Source organism: Myotis myotis, unplaced genomic scaffold (assembly GCF_014108235.1).
Source record: "Myotis myotis isolate mMyoMyo1 unplaced genomic scaffold, mMyoMyo1.p scaffold_m19_p_53, whole genome shotgun sequence".
NCBI classification, from domain to species: domain Eukaryota; kingdom Metazoa; phylum Chordata; class Mammalia; order Chiroptera; family Vespertilionidae; genus Myotis; species Myotis myotis.
Window position 1 is genome coordinate 39,284 of NW_023416361.1, and position 17,458 is coordinate 56,741.

The 17,458-nt window shown below is 42.4% G+C and overlaps 1 protein-coding gene across 12 annotated transcripts in view; it reads right to left on the minus strand.

The window, feature by feature from the left end:
- ARHGEF12 (Rho guanine nucleotide exchange factor 12) overlaps positions 1-17,458 on the minus strand; it is a 208,459-nt gene that overhangs the window by 9,057 nt on the left and 181,944 nt on the right. For all 12 annotated transcript variants that reach the window (XM_036311228.1, XM_036311226.1, XM_036311229.1 and 9 more), the window contains 7 exons: positions 14,329-14,406; positions 12,694-12,769; positions 6,065-6,232; positions 4,396-4,483; positions 3,634-3,720; positions 3,416-3,495; positions 2,692-2,925 (listed from right to left, as the gene is read on the minus strand). In XM_036311228.1, coding sequence (XP_036167121.1) covers positions 2,692-2,925; positions 3,416-3,495; positions 3,634-3,720; positions 4,396-4,483; positions 6,065-6,232; positions 12,694-12,769; positions 14,329-14,406 — 811 coding nt within the window. The remainder of the gene's footprint in view (positions 1-2,691; positions 2,926-3,415; positions 3,496-3,633; positions 3,721-4,395; positions 4,484-6,064; positions 6,233-12,693; positions 12,770-14,328; positions 14,407-17,458) is intronic.

Below are 17,458 nucleotides of genomic sequence, written 5' to 3' on the forward strand. Positions count from 1 at the left end.
CAAACTAAAGGAGTACCATTAGCAAGTGTCTCTAAAAGGAAGCACCTTTTTAGTAACATGCAGTCAAAATATTAATTTCATAGAATTATTTTTATTTTCTGAAATAAAGCACCATCTACAGACAATATAATATTAAACTAGACTTGAAAAACCCAGGTGTTTGTAGCGGGAGGTGCTCCTACTGAGAACTGCTGAGTAACCAACTACGTCCTCCTCCATTTTTCTTCTCTTTACTAGTAACTGGGACAAGACCCAAAGTGCTGAGAAGCTTTGTTAAGCTAGACAACAAAAACTCTGCACGTTCTGTTTTCCCAGAAGCAGACACTATACACATAGACATTATTTTTCTAATTTAATTAAACATAAAGAACATTTATTTTATCATTTACTAGAGAACTGGTGCACGGATTTGTGCACCAGTGGGGTCCTTCGGCCTGGCCTGCAGAAAACGGGCTGAAACCAGCTCTCTGATATCCTCCGAGGGGTCCCGCATTACGAGAGGGTGCAGGCCAGGCTGAGGGATCCCACTGGTGCACAACGGAGCCCGGGGAGGGACTACAGGAGGTTGGCCAGCCGGGGAGGGACTGTGGGAGGGCTTCAGGGCGTGTCTGGCCTATCGTGCCCAGTCCTGATCGGCCAGACCTTAGCAACAAGCTAACCTAATGGCTGGAGCATCTGCCCCCCCCGGGTGGTCAGTGTGCATCATAGCAACTGTTCAAACTGTCAACTGGTGGGACACTTAGAATATTAGGCTTTTATTATATAGGACTAGAGGCCCAGTGCACGAATTTGTGCATGGGTGGGGTCCAGCTGGCCCACCGAGATAGGGGCCAATTGGGCTGGGCTGGCCAGGGGAAGGGGCTGCAGGCAGTTGGCAGGCTGGCCCTGCCCCTTGGTCAAACTCCAGTTGAACTTCTGGTCAAGGGGACAATTTGCATATTACTATTTTATTATATAGGATAATAACCTAAAGACTTTCCTTAAGTGGTGAAGAAAATAAACTTCCCTGTAAAAATATTTAATTCTAATGATTTGGCAATGTGTATAATTTCAAAAGGGAATAGTAATTAGTTTTTTTAAAATGACCTTATTCATGGCATAGCTTCCTTAAGTTATTAAAAAAAAAAAAAAGAACCAATTTAACTTTGAATAGGCAAGTGTATGCTGTAAGGCCCCTCATACAATGACAGTTGGGACAAGGTTAGTCAAACCGTCAGAAATCTTTATTGTACTTATAAATGCCTAACCACTAGGCTGTACACCTGAAATTAATATAATATTGAATTTGAAATGTAATTGAAAAAAACAATTTTTAAAAGAGAAATCATGATCAATGTTCATTCCGGAGAATCTAGAATTAATCAGGTTTGAATAAGTGAGACCAACATCCCCTTTCAGCTCCGTCTTAATTTCTATCTTCTGTTCCCGCCTGGAGGCCTAAGGCTCTGACCTCGTCTTCCTGCTTTGCATTCACTTCCAAGAGACGCTCTGAATCCCTGTGGCTGTGATGCTCACATCCACCTCCCTCCCAGCCCTTCCCAAATCCCAGCCTGAAACTGCAACCTCCTGCTTCCCCTTAATGCTTTACCATTCATTGTCTTAAGCTCAGTATGTTTTACAATTAAGCCCACAATCTTCGGCAAATTAAAAAAGGGGGGCAAGTGTGACAGTGGGCAGTGGTGGTCCTTTTTGACTTATATATCTGATAAAAATACTAACATTATCTCTATTTCCTTTTCTTTGTCCTCACATCCAAACAAGTCAATTGCTTTAAATATTTGTTGACTCCTCAATTTATATTTATTCCTCTGACACCATTCTAGTTCTAACCCTTTAGGCTCAAGTCCATGCTACTACAATAGTCTAACAGTAAGTGTACCACTCTAAACCTCTTTCCATTAAAATCCTTTCACAGCTCTCAAATCTTTTTTCATTCGTCATAACCTTAAAGACTTCAAATAGATCTCTACAGTCAGAGCCATCATTCCCAGCCTTCCCCCCCCCCCACTAGCCCTGAGAGATGTGGCACTCCCACTTGCAGCTGATCATCAGCGGCTGGCGAGGAGGGGCAGCTAAGAGTGGCAAGGCCTGTCCACACCCCTGGGTAAGTGCATGGGGTGTGTGTGTGTTCACGTGTGTCTGTGTGTGAGGATGGGCCTCGGCAGAGAACACTACAATTGCCACAAGCATATTAGAAGAGTAATTTGTAGTTTGGAAAAGCCCTCTGAACACGGTGTTGTGCCATCGTAAAGTTCAGGAGACTCAGACTAGTGTTCAAGGCTCCAGCAGGTGGGCAGCACCACCATCTGCCCTTGGCACTCCGTCTCACACATGCCAGCCGTCTATCCCTGCCCTCTGAACACCCTCCGTTTCCCCTTGCTGTGCTTTTGGTGCCATCATATTCTTGCTGAATAACTTCTACTCTTCTATCAGAGACTTACCCACCCTTGAAGGCTCTCATTTCCTGATGCCTCCCTGCCCTGGTCCCCCTGATCAGGTCACTTTGGACGTCCCTATGTGTTTACTTAAAAAGATGGGCAATGTTTCTATTATCCTCCCAACTAGACTGTAAAATTCTACCAAGAAAAAGTCTGTTTATACTTCTTTAGATTCTCCCTAAACGACTGCATAGTACATGACACAGCTCTGGTACTTACTAAGAATCTGTGTGAACTTATGAATCAAACTCACAGTTCCTCAGTGCGTCCAATGCCCACCGCTCTTCTGAGACAGGCACGTATGGGTCTGGGGTTGTGATTTGGTCATTTACTCCTGCTTCCTTGACAGCTCGCTCTGCGTGCTGCGCCTGTGCAAACCGCCTCTCAGCCACAGAGAGTTCGTCTGCCTCTGCTTTCCCAGAAGTGCCCAGTGGATGAGACTGAGGTTTTGATGATAGTAAGGGAGACTCTAATCCCAAATCTCTGTCTGTTCAATGAAAGAGGAAAAGTAGAACATATCTTTAAACTTTTAACGTGAAGCATTCAGGAAATACGGGGGAATGGCCACATGAACTCCCGAGACTGTTAAGTCAGAGCAGTGCCGGAATGCCCGCAGAAGGCTCACGAGCAAAGTTTATTAAAGTGAAAAACTGACGCCCGAACCTGCCTAAAACAAAAAGAGTTCAAGTTTCTGTGCATTTTAAAAACATTTTTATTGATTTCAGAGAGGAAAGGAGAGGGTGAGAGAGAGAAACATCAATGATGAGAGAGAACCATTGATTGGCTGCCTCCTGCACACCCCCTACTGGGGATCAAGCCTGCAACCCGGCCATGTGCCCTGACTGGGAATCGAACTGTGACCACCTGGTTCATAGGTCGATGTTCACCCACTGAGCCAGGTGGCCAGCGGTTTCTGCGCATTTTAATAAGCAACACGTGGACCACATTCTTCCCAGGAAACTAGCAGGTAAGTTTACCTGGACTCTGCAGGCCAGCAACTGAAACGCCATGAGGCTCCGCCTTCAATTTGGGAGGCTCACTGTCGTCATTGTCTCCTCTGTAGGAGAAAGAAGACCATCATTAAACATCACAGGTGCCTACACACACTACAACAAAATGCAAACATCACCCACTCCTGTTCTGACCAAAAGAAAACAAACAAAGACATTCCTCAGAGAGGCCCAGGCACACTCACTCGCAAGGTGGTGACTGTGGTAATGGGATTGGCTTTGTGGACGGCTCCTTCCCCGATGCAGCCATCTGACAGATTAGGTCCTGCCAGCTGTGGAATTTTTACAAGAATCCCACATACAAAAGGGGAAGGAAAAAGAAAGGCCTTTAAATACACTGAGAACGCAAAAATAAAAACTAAAACAAATATACCAGAAACCAAAACCAACCAACCAAACAAGAAACTGTACTTCTGACAGAGATCATATTTATGTTGACATGATCATAAATCTCTATTAAGCAGCGATTATAACTGTACCTTAAAGAAAATCCTAACAATATCATGAACACACTGCCCATTAAAACACTTCCCATGACCCTTCTGCATTTTTTTCTTTAGAAAACATACTTTCAGTAGAACAGAATCAAAATAAGGGACATCAGTCTAAAAAGCAACACGCTCTTAGAAAAACTATCTAAAAGAATACAGAGGAATTGCTTATTTTTTGGTTTTCAAGGTCCTATTGCAGAAACAATGTTACGTTTGTGACAGATTATAGTGAGGACATTGAAAGCACTGGTGCACCAAGGGGTGGGAGCGTAAAGGGTAAGGGGCCCAGTCCATGATGAGGGAACGAGATGGACTTTGCACAGTAAACACACAATGCGATATACAGACGATGCATCACAGAATTACACACTTGAAACCTATATAATTTCATTAACTCATGTCACCCCAATAGATTTAATTTAAAAAGTTAGAGAAACAGCGATGTTTAATACATACACAGTCTTTTCCGAAACTGTCTGTGCCACCAGCTCATAGATTTGGGCTCCATTGTCTGACATGGAGATGACAAAAAAAGCTTTGTTATCTAGAAAAAAAAAGATAAAAATGCCTCACAGTGTGACCCACAGAGGCCATTTCTAGGCTCTGGTACTATTTTGCATCTTAGTCAGGTAAAGGTTACATGTGTTCACTCTGTAAACATGTGTTTACTTCAGGAAAATTCATCAAGCTACACACTTAAAACTTTGTACGACAGACTGTGTTCTACTGTGTTTATAATACTGCTACAAAGCAAAGATGATAAACACTAGCACAGACTCCACAGTAATTCACTAGAAATAATTAGTCAAAGTGCCTAAATTTACCCTGCTATCATGGAGCTAACGAGTTTTAAAAGGGATCTCATTGTCAATATCATCTTATCTAATAAAGAGGGAACGTGCAAATTGACCGTCAAAACATAACGTCCAAGATGGCTGCGCCCACAGCAGAGGCTGAGTTCCTGCAATTATCCTTAACGAGCTATCAGCAGGGACCTGAGGCTGCATGGTGCTGTGTCAGGGCAGGAGACCTTAAGCTGCGGCCCTTGCCTGGTGGGGCTTGACAAGGGACTTCAGGCTGCACCCCCTCTGCCTGGCAGGGCTTAATGGGGGACCTCAGGCCATGCCCCCTGCCCACGGGGCTTGACGGGAAACCTCAAGACGTGCCCCCTGCACCAGCACCAGGCCAGGGGACCTGTGGCTGTGCCCCCAGCCCAGTGGGGTTTGATGGGGACCTCAAGGCATGTCTCCTGCCCCACCTTGGGCTGGGGAACCTGAGGCTGTGCCCCTGCTTGGCGGGGCTTGATGGGGGAACCTCAGGCCGTGCTCCCTGGCCCGGGCCAGGGGATCTCAAGACACACCCCCTGGCCCAGGCTGGGGGACCTCAGGCTGCACCCCACACCCCAGCGCCGGGCCAGGCGATCTGAGACTGCGCCCCACACCCGGCAGGGCTTGACGGGGATGGGGCCAGCTGGGCCTGGATCTAGCCCAATCGGGGTGTGGCTGGCCGGGTCTGGGTCTTGCGTGATTTCGAGGTGCACGTGGGTGGGTGGGGATTTGACTCTGGTTCCCATGGTGTGCCCCAGACTGTGACAGGAGGAAGATTTTCATATACATTTTACTAATTTTCTTTCATCTCTGACACTTCTATTATAGAGAAAAGGCAAATAGCAATATTAAAATATTTCCTCTAATTTCCTTTTAATGTGCACGAATTTTGTGCACTGGGTCACTAGCTAATATATAATTTGCTAACTTAAACTGATTTCAAAAATCTAAACTACACCCATCTCTTGAGGTTTTGCCCCTTTCCCTACCAAATCAAAAAACATACCACTCAAATGAAAGCCTTTTGTCTATCAATGATTTGAACATGGAATAAAAGACCAAAGTAATATGCAGAAAATTTTCAAATGCAGAAAATTGCTCAGAGAGTCTGGGTGTCCTAATTTGGGAGTATAAACTCTTAATCCACTTTCCAAGCAGTAAATAAATATCATTTAATTTGTATAAGAATATGAAAAGAACAAAACTTTATGCCAGCTGTTCTATGTAAATAACACTAAATATCTTCCACAACTTTACCATGAACCTGAAGGTTAGCAACACTCAGCAGACATCCTCACCTGTGGCCACCTGTCGAACCAGCACTGTATTCAGCTTAATGACAGGGCTGAATGTGTGCTTGCTATCAGCTGTAGATGCCAGAATCTTACTGTGACACCGTAACACCAGCCTATCATCCTGCTTTTGTAGCAACACAAGGATGTCTTCCAGCAGCAATGTGTACAGATCTAGAGATAAAAACACAGGGATGGGTGATTAGTACAGAAACTGAGACATGTTTTATAAATTTTATAAAAATTCAACAGAGAAATTTTCTGGGGGGAAAAATGGCCTCCATTACCCTGAAGTATCAGCCTGACAAAAAATCAAAAAGCAACAGTTCCTCAACACAGACAGTTGTAGCCTCATGATCCAAAAGCCCAGACTCACGCAGATGCATGGATGATGGAGACAGGACTGAATCATGACAGTTTCCTGTTTCACCCCCACACGAACAAGTAACACACTTCACAGATAATAAAACCACAGAAGCATATCTCCTGTAAGTGCATGAATAACACAAAGTAGCAATGCTAACTGCTGTAACTGAAAATTGTAAATGGTTCTCTCTTCTAAGAAACTTTCCTGAGATTAAAAATGGCGGCAGAGTAGGAAGATGCTGCATGGTCAACCTCCCAGGAACAAGCTGGCATTACAACTGAAATACGAGAAGGCTTCCTGAATAATCAACAGAAAACTCATAGGAGAGAACCCTGATACCCAAAGACCAAAGGTGGAGCCGGCATACAGACTGGTAGGAGGGGCAGAGACGTGACCCACAGAGGGGAACTGAAGTCCCAGAGAGAGATCTCAGCCGGTGGTGGGGGGGGGGGGGAGGTGCCACTGTGAATTCTGGGATCTAATCCCAGAGCTGGGCTCCCCAGCAGAGAGCACCAAACTGAGGAAGGTATCCACATAATATCAAGCTGTGAAAAGCAGTGGGGTGCTGTCTGCCAGGGAGTGGCAGCTGAAAGTTCAGGCACCCTCTTAAAGGGCCAAGGCACAAACATTCCCTATGGAGCCACCCACCTTGTGCTCTGGCAGAGGGAGGGTGAAGTGGACTGGAGCTGTAAGAGCAGAAGCCAGCACTGGGGGCTTGGGGGACAGAGCTCAGAAGGCAGACACCCCAAGGCTCCTTGGCCAGTCATTCCCTCACACAGCCACATAGACATCTGCCTTGCCTCGGGGGATAGACATCTGCCTTGCCTCGGGGGAAGACAGTTGACACACCCTATTGGAAAACACCTTGCCCTGAGGCCGCTTAAGAGATTAAAAGTAACAATTCCAAGGAGTAGCAGCTGCTTGTGTAGCCGGCCCCCATCCAAGGAACAGCAGCCTCCTGATCACCACACCCTCTGTCTGAGGAACAGCAGCTGTGTGTGAAGCCTCCCCCCACCAGCCAGAGGAGCCACCACAACTGTGAACAGCACCCACCAGAGGAGCTGCTGCCAACTGAGGAGCAGCTGCTACCACAACCCTCCGAGGAGCAACCACAGCCCGAGGAGCCACTGCCACCCAAGGAGCAGCCACTGAACAACTCAACATCTAAATATGGAGGTATGATCAAACATGGGTAGACAAAGAAACCCCCAAAGGAAAGAAAAGGAGGACTCGCCAGAAAAGCAGCTAAGTGATACAGAGGCATGCAACATGACAGAAAAAGAATTCAGATTAAGGGTCCTAGAGTGGAAAAATCGGATGGAGGAAAAAATCAACAACTTATGCAAGAAGCAAGAAGAAACAGATGAAAAAAATCAATTAATTATGTAAGAACCAAGAAGAAATGAAGAGTGATATAGCTGCAATAAAAAACACCATTGAAAGTTTCAACAGTAGACTAGGAGAAGCGGAGGACCGAATTAGCGAATTAGAAGATAGGGAAACAAAACACACCCAAACTGAACAGCAATTGGAGAAAAAAATTAAAAGACAGGAACTATGGGACAACATGAAACGAAACAACATACGAATAACAGGGGTGCCAGAACAACAGAAAGAGGAACAAGGGTTAGAAAACCTATTTGAAGAAATAATATCAGAAAACTTCCCAGAGGTGGGAGGGGGGGGGAATCACACAAGCACAGAGAGTCTCAAACAAGGTGAACCCAAAAAGACCCACACCAAGACACATCATAATTACCATGGCAAATGTTCAGGACAAAGAGAGAATCTTAAAGGCTGCAAGAGAGAGACAGAAAGTTACATTCAAGGGATCTCCCATTAGATTATCAAATGATTTCTCAACAGAAACACATCAGGCCAGAAAAGAATGGACAGAAATTTACAAAGTGATGCAAAACAAAGGACTGAATCCAAGAATACTCTATCCAGCAAGGCTATCATTCAAAATTGAAGGGGAAATAAGAAGCTTCACAGACAAAAATAGGCTAAGGGAGTTTATCACCACCAAGCCAGCAATGCAAGAAATGCTAAAGAGACTGGTGTAAAAAGAAGAAATAAAAAACTCAGAAAGAAAACAGCCACACAAAAAAAGAAATGGCTACAAACAAGTACCTTTCAATAATAACTTTAAACGTAAACGGACTAAATGCTCCAACCAAAAGACATCGAGTGGCTGAATGGATAAAAAAACATGACCCATACATTTGCTGTCTACAAGAGACCCACCTCAGAAGAAGGGACTCACACAGACTGAAAGTGAAGGGATGGAAAAATATCTTTCAGGCAAATGGAAATGAAAAAAAAGCTGGGGTAGCAATACTTATATCTGACAAAATAGACCTCAAAGTGAAGGCCATAACAAGATATAAGGAAGGCCACTTCATAATACTAAAGGGATCAATACAACAAGAAGATACAACCCTGATAAACATATACACCCAATGCAGGAGCACCCAAATACATAAAAAAACTCCTGGAAGATCTCAAAGGAGAGATTGACAACAATACAATCATAGTAGGAGACTTTAATACACCCCTGACATCACTGGATAAATCCTTTAGACAAACAATCAGCAAAGAAACAGCAATCCTAAATGACTCACTAGATCATATGGACTTAATTGACATCTTCAGAACACTTCACCCCAAAGCCACGGAATATACATTCCACTCAGGTGCTCATGGGACATATTCAAAAATAGACCACATATTGGGTCACAAGCAAAGTCTCCCCAAATTCAAGAAGATTGAAATCATACCAAGCATCTTCTCAGACCACGATGGCATATTAGAAATAAACTACAATAAAAACAACCCAAAATACTCAAACACTTGGAAGCTGAATAGCATGTTATTAAATATTGATTGGGTTACCAATGAGATCAAAGAAGAAATTAAAAACATCCTGGAAACTAATGACAATGAAAACACAACAATCCAAAACCTTTGGGACACAATGAAAGCAGTCCTGAGAGGGAAGTTTATAGCTCTACAGGCCTATCTCAACAAACAAGAAAAAATGGTAGTAAATCATCTAAATCTACATCTCAAAGAATTAGAAAGAGAGCAACAAGAAAAGCCCAGAGTGAGCAGAAGGAAGGAGATGATAAAGATTAGAGCAGAAATAAATGACATAGAGACCAAAAAAACAATACAGAAAATCAATGAAACCAAGAGCTGGTTCTTTGAAAGGATAAACAAGATTGACAAACCTCTAGCCAGGCTCACCAAGAAGCAAAGAGAGAGGACCCAAATAAACAAAATCAGAAATGATAGAGGCGGAATAACAACAGATCCCACAGAAATACAAATGATTGTTAAAAAATACTATGGACAACTCTATTCCAACAAACTAGACAACCTGGAGGAAATGAACAAATTCCTAGAAAAATACAACATTCCAAAACTCAATCAGGAAGAATCTAAAAATCTCAATAGGCCAATAACTATGGAAGAAATTGAAGCGGTCATCAAAAAGCTTCCAGCAAACAAAAGCCCAGGACCAGATGGCTTCACAGGGGAGTTTTACCAAACATTCAAGGAAGACCTAAAACCTATCCTCCTCAGACTACTACAAAAAATCCAAGAGGAAGGAACACTTCCAAGCTCATTCTATGAAGACAGCATCACCCTAATACCAAAACCAGGTAAAGACAACACAATGAAAGAGAATTACAGGCCAATATCCCTCATGAACATAGATGCCAAAATCCTCAACAAAATCTTAGCAAATCGGATCCAGCAGTACATCAGAAAGATCATACACCACGACCAAGTAGGATTTATCCCAGGGATGCAAGGATGGTACAAATCCGCAAATCAATAAACATGATATATCACATAAACAAATTGAGAGATAAAAACCACATAGTCATATCAATTGATGCAGAAAAGCATCTGACAAAATCCAACACCCATTTTTGATAAAAACTCTCAGCAAGGTGGGAGTAGAAGGATCATAACTCAACATAATAAAAGCCATATATGACAAGCCCACAGCCAACATCATACTCAATGGACAAAAACTAACACCATTTCCCCTAAGAACAGGAACAAGACAGGGATGCCCACTCTCACCATTTCTGTTCAACATAGTACTGGAAGTATTAGCCATTGCAATTAGACAAGAAGAAGAAATAAAGGCATCCAAATTGGAAAAGAGGAAGTCAAACTGTCCTTATTTGCAGACGACATGATATTATACATACAAAACCCTAAAGACTCCATCAAAAAACTACTAGACTTAATACATGAATTTGGCAATGTAGCAGGATACAAACTTAACCCCAAGAAATCTATGGCATTTCTATTCACCAATAGTGAACTTTCAAAAAGAGAGACAAAAAAGACAATCCCATTTACCATCGCACCAAAAAAATTAAGCTACCTAGGAATAAACTTAAGAGGTAAAAGACCTCTACTCAGAAAACTACAAGATGTTGAAAAAAGAGATAGAGGAAGACATAAACAGATGGAAGAACATACTGTGTTCATGGATTGGTAGAATCAACATCATTCAAATGTCCATACTACCCAAAGGAATCTATAAATTCAATGCACTTCCCATTAAAATACCAACGGCATATTTCACAGATCTAGAACGAACTCACCAAAAATTCATCTGGAATAAAAAAAGACCCCAAGTAGCTGCAGTGATCTTGAGAAAGAACAAAGTAGGTGGGATCTCAAGACCAGATATCAAGTTGTATTACAAAGCCACTGTTCTCAAAACTGCCTGGTACTGGCAAAAGAACAGACATATAGATCAATGGAATAGAATAGAGAGCCCAGAAATCGGCCTGAACCATTATGCTCAATTAATATTTGACAAAGGAGGCAAGAACATACAATGGAGTCAAGATAGTCTCTTCAATAAATGGGATTGGGAAAATTGGACAGATACATGCAAGAAAATGAAACTTGACCACCAACTTACACCATACACAAAAATAAACTCAAAATGGATAAAGGACGACAAGAAACCATAAAAATTCTAGAAGAATCCAAAGGCAACAAAATCTCAGACATATGCTGAAGCAATTTCTTCACTGATACAGCTCCTAGGGAGAAAATGAACAAATGGGACTACATCAAAATAAAAAGCTTCTGCACAGCAAAAGAAACCATCAACAAAACAACAAGAAAGCCCACTGCGTGGGAAAACATATTTGCCAATGTCATATCTGATAAGGGCCTAATCTCCAACATTTATAGGGAACTCATACAACTTAACAAAAGGAAGATAAACAATCCAATCAAAAAATGGGCAAAGGATCTAAATAGACACCTTTCAAAAGAGGACATTCAGAAAGCCAAGAGATATATGAAAACATGCTCAAAGTCACTAATCATCCGAGAGATGCAAATCAAAACAATGAGGTACATCTCACATCTGTCAGAATGGCAATCATCAACAAATCAACAAACAACAAGTGTTGGAGAGGATGTGGAGAAAAAGGAACCCTCCTGCACTGCTGGTGGGAATGCAGACTGGTGCAGCCACTATGGAAGACAGTATGGAGCTTCCTCAAAAAACTAAAAATGGAACTCCCATTTGACCCTGTGATCCCACTTTTAGGAATATATCACAAGAAACCAGAATCACCAATCAGAAAGGATATATGCACCCATATGTTCATAGCAGCACAATTCACCATAGCTAAGATCTGGAAACAGCCTAAGTGCCCATCAGTAGATGAATGGATTAGAAAACTGTGGTACATCTACACGATGGAATACTATGCTGCTGTAAAAAGGAAGGAACTCTTACCATTTGCAACGGCATGGATGGAACTGGAGAGCATTATGCTAAGTGAAATAAGCCAGTCAATGAAGGAAAAATACCACATGATCTCACTCATTCATGGATAACAAAGACCATTATAAACTTATGAACAATAATGGATACAGAGGCAGAGCTGCCTTGAGCAGACTATCAAACTGCAGCGGGAAGGCCAGGGAGGGTAGGGGGGCAAGAAGGGGGGGGGGGTAAGAGATCAACTGAAGGACTTACATGCATGCATATAAGCATAACCAATGGACATAAGACACTGGGGGGTAGGGGAGGCCAGGGGATTGTCAGGAGTGGGGGAAAAAAGGAGACATATGTAATACCCTTTGTAATACTTTAAGCAATAAAACAATTAAAAAAATAAATAAAAGATAATATATCAATAGAAAAAAAAAACAACTTTCCTATTATTTTCCTTTCTTCACTCTCCCCAAAACTGACAGACATTAGACCTACCAATAGTTTTATCTCTATTCACCTTCCAAACCAATGGTCCTTCATGAATCATCTTCCTTTTTGTTAAATCCAAATTCTGTCAAAATAAAAAGAATTATACAGAAATTCTTTCTAAGTTCTTAGTGAGATAATATTTTAGTCTCTTTTCAAGAAATTCTTAATACAGACAGTCCTCGGGTTATGTCTGACTCGACATACGTCATTTCGTGGTTATGTCGCCATCTCTCATTTATTTATATTTTAAAAAAGTTCCGTCATTTTGACGTATGCACATATGTGCTTTATATTTTTTATTATTTATTTACCACAAGTAAAGGTCAGAAATTGTTATCTTTCTTTTAAATTTATTTTACCATTTCACTTCATTACTGCTGTGTATGTGCTCCATGTGAGTGACATAGGTGCTTATGTAGGTGGGTTCCGATTTACGGCAAAAATCGTGTTACGCTGTGCCGGAGGAACGGATCTCCATCGAAACCCAAAGACCTACTGTATAAAAATACCACTTACATTCACTATTATTGATATCTGTCAATTACTGAAAATGAAATAAACAGTAAGGTCAAGTAAGCTGCATAACATTTTCTAAAAAAACTCTCAGAAGTGCTGCCTTCTAAATCTCTCTCAACAGATGACCCAGCTTATGAAAGTGAAGCTGTGAGCATTCAGCCATCAGATTCTCACCATCCCTGCATTTTCTATCAATAACCAGATGAGGATGTTGCTAAGCTGGTTTGTAAGACGCCTCTAGTCCCAGGTTCTGGTGGCAAGGGAACGTCTAAGGAGCAGCACTCAGGCTCGCTCTCGGGAGGAACGGTGGAGTCGGAGAGTCGCCTTTAGCATAAGCAGCTCTAGGAAAACCTCGCTCTCTGGCCGGGGATAAGCACAAGCATGCTTGTTGGTAAATTGTTATATATGACACGGAAGTTTTAACAGCCACCAAATTAATCTGCCAAAACAACCAACAGTGAAACAATGTAAGAAAGATTTAAAATCCTAAATAGTGATTAACAGAAAGGCCGCATGTACCAGAGTGACAATTAATAAATATTTCCCTACCATTTGCATAATGGTTTCAACTTTCTAAGGAACTTCATGGAAAAATAATTACCTTGCTTCACTCAATAATCTGGAAAGTTCCCAAAGCAAACAGCCCTATTCTTACTCAAACTGTACAACACAATAATATAACCTAACAAGTAATGTTTTTTCGTCTCTTGCAAATTTTTATCAAAAAAGTTTCCCATAGAAAACATTCCTTAGTGAAGTGGTTCTCAACCTTCTGGCCCTTTAATATAGTTCCTCATGTTGTGACCCAACCATAAAATTATTTTCGTTGCTACTTCATAACTGTCATGTTGCTACTGTGATGAATCGTCATGTAAATATCTGATATGCAGGATGGTCTTAGGCGACCCCTGTGAAAGGATCGTTCGACCGCCAAAGGGGTCGCGACCCACAGGTTGAGAACCGCTGCCTTAGGGGAAGCCTACACAAAGCAGCCCCCAGGGACACAGCGTTCAGAAGGAAGAACTGAGCCTGGAGCATCAGCCTCGGGCGGTGCTCCCTCAGAGGCACCGCCTCCTGTGGCCGGCAGTGATTTCACGGCCCAGGTCACTGCCGACCATGTCTCACCCGGAGCTCCTCCACGTCTGGGTACTCGGACAGCTTCAGGCTGGAGGTGTCAAGGCGGCGCTGATAATCCTCTAAACGCTGAGAAGCAGACGGGACAGAGCAAAGGTTACTGCTGCGGAGCTCAAAGCCTTCCCTGCCCCTAAGTCACATGGCACTGACTGAGCTCTGTGCGATACCAGACAGGCGGACGCTCCATCTTCCTTCAGTTCTCCTTGGGCTTTGAGAGCTCTCCTAGTGCCTGTCTTACCTCTGGCTGTTCTTCAATCTTTTCGGACTCACAAGCTGGTATTTGTTTTCTGAGCATGTAAACCAGTGGTTCCCAAACTTATTTGGCCTATTGCCCCCTTTCCAGAAAAAATATTACTCAGCGCCCCCTGGAAATTAATTTTTTTAAAATTTTAATAGCAATTAAACAGAAAGAGATATGTATTAATGTTTCTACCTTTTTCGTAAAATATAGTAAAGAAAGGTGTAAATTAGAAACATTGAAGTTTGAAATTATGAAACTATTTATTGAACTCAGAATAGAAAGGTAATACAAAAAAAGTTAAAACAAATGCCCCTGTGGCCATCACTGCCCCCCTGGATCGCTGCAGCGCCCACCAGGGGGCGGTAGCGCCCACTTTGGGAATCACTGATGTAAACCATGTACATGACACACAATTCAGAAGCTGCTGCAAGGCACAGAGTAAAAAGTAGGTCTCCCCCACCCTGCTTGCTTGCCTCTCCACCCCAATGTGCTCTAAAGGAATGCCCATTTCTTGGGCAGCCTGTAAGAAAAATTCTAAGCAAATAGAATACATGCGTATGCTTGTCTCTGTATATGTTGTGTGTATATATCCTTCAACAAAAGACATGGTAGCCTAATATATTTATATACACTTTTCTATATGTACATATCACTCATCAATGGATCTCGGACATTGTCCCACATTAGCCTATATAGAAAGAAACAGCGGTCTCATATTTTTAGTGACTGCATGGTATTCAACTCTGAATGAACTATAGCTCATTACTGAAGGAAATGCAGGTTACTTCAAATCTTCTAACAAACAACATTGCAATAAAATGGCCTTAACGTATACTTTTGTCCACATATGTAGATACAACTATAGAATAAATTTCTAAAGGAAGAACTGTTAGCTCAAAGGGTACATGCATTTTCCCCAAGATTATAAAATTCTCAAATACACAGAACAGTTTGACTGTGTACAGTGATTACCTAGATGCCTCCCACCTACATTCTACAAATAACACTTGCTTTTGTTTGTCATATACCCGTCCTTCTAGTCATCCTCATCCCTCTATCCATCAATCCACTTTGTATTTTGCATGCATTTCAAAATAAATTGCAGACACAGGACACTTTACCTCTAAACATTTTAGCATTCCTGGTATAAACAAGAATTCAATATTTCTTTACAGTTCTTTTTATAAACTAAAATCTACAAACAGCGACATGCACACGTCTTAAATGTAGCTTTCCATACGTTTTACAAACGCAAGTGCACCTGTGCAAACTCTATCAACTTATAAAATGCCGCTGCTCTCATATTTTCCTAATCAGTGTCTGTCCCCACATGCCCAGTGACAACCACCTTTCTGGCTTTCCCCCCATTGATTAGTTTATCCTGTTCTGGAAGTTTACATACATAGAATTATAAGTATATACTCTTCTTTTTCTTTTATCCTCATCCAAGCATATGTTTTTATTGGTTTTAGAGAGAGAGAGGAAGAAGGGATGGGGGTGGGAGGGAGAGAGAGACAGCGAGAGATAGAAACCTCGGTATGAGAAAGAAACATCCATTGGTTGCCCCCCATACTTGCCCCAGCTGGGGAATAAACCCGCAACCTAGTTCAGTAATCAAACCTGCAACCTTTTGGAGTGTGAGAGACACCCTAAACAACTGACTACCTGTGTGTGCCCTTTCGTGTCTGGATTCTTTCTCTGGAATGTTTGCGAGGTTCATCCATGCTTCCTTCAGTAGGCCCTTCCTTTTTATTGCTGGTATTATTTTCTTTTATGATTACACCACATTTGGTTAATGTTATAGACAATCTTATAAGTCTCTGGGCATAAATTCATTTCTCTTGGGTAAATAATTAGGAAAAGAATGGCTGGGTCAAAGGATATATGAATATGTGTATTTTTAATTTACATAAGTATTGCCCTCTGGCATTTGATTATTTTTTACTCGAATCACACACTGGCAAGTTCCCATTTTGCTATCGCCTCACCAATAGAGTCGTCATCATACTCAGTTCCTAAAAATTACATCCAGGTCCACGGACTCAGGAGGCCTCTGTGCGCTTGTGTCTGATCTTCGGTCCAGTGCGCTGAGAGCTGGGCCCATGAAGCCAACTGCTTACTGTGCATGTTCCCTGATGTCTCAAATGAACTCAGTCTTCCTCCACTCATCCCAAATGTGCAAGTCAGAGACCTTGGTTTATTCCTGACATTCTCTCTCTTCAAATCCTTCTCTAAGTCAGGCAACACACTCTGTCAATTCCATCTTCTAAATACTTCTCTAAGCCTAGCACCGCTTGGAGCACCGGCATCGTCCTGGCCACAGACCCGTGAGCTCTTGCATCCGTTCTCGTCCCTCTCCAGCCCTTTCTCAGAGTAGATGGCTGATACTTACAAAGTGAAAGCCCGAGCAGGCCCCTCTCCTTGTTGAACGTCTATAATGAAGCCCTATTGCTCTTAGCATAGAAACGTTTCTAAACAGGGTCTACAGCAAGCATGTCAAACTCCCAGCCGGCAGGCCGCAGGCCTCAGCCCACAGGCCATGAGTTGGATATGCTTGGTACAGAGCCCTGCATGATATGGCCCATCCCCACTGCACCTCATTTCATGTCACTATGACTTGCGTTTCATCATGATAAACACAATAATCTCATCTTTAAGTTCCTCAAACAGACCATGCTTTTTTTTTTTTTTTTTAAAGTTTTGTTTTGTTTTTTTAATTGGCGAGAGAAGAAGGGAGAGGGAGGGATAGGAACGTCTGAGAGAGAAACATAGTTCCAGCCCGCAGCCCCGGTCCTGTGCCCTGACCGGGAATCCACCCAGCGGCCTACACTCCTAGCATCCTGAAATTCTCCGTCATTAAAGTTATCAACATTGACATAA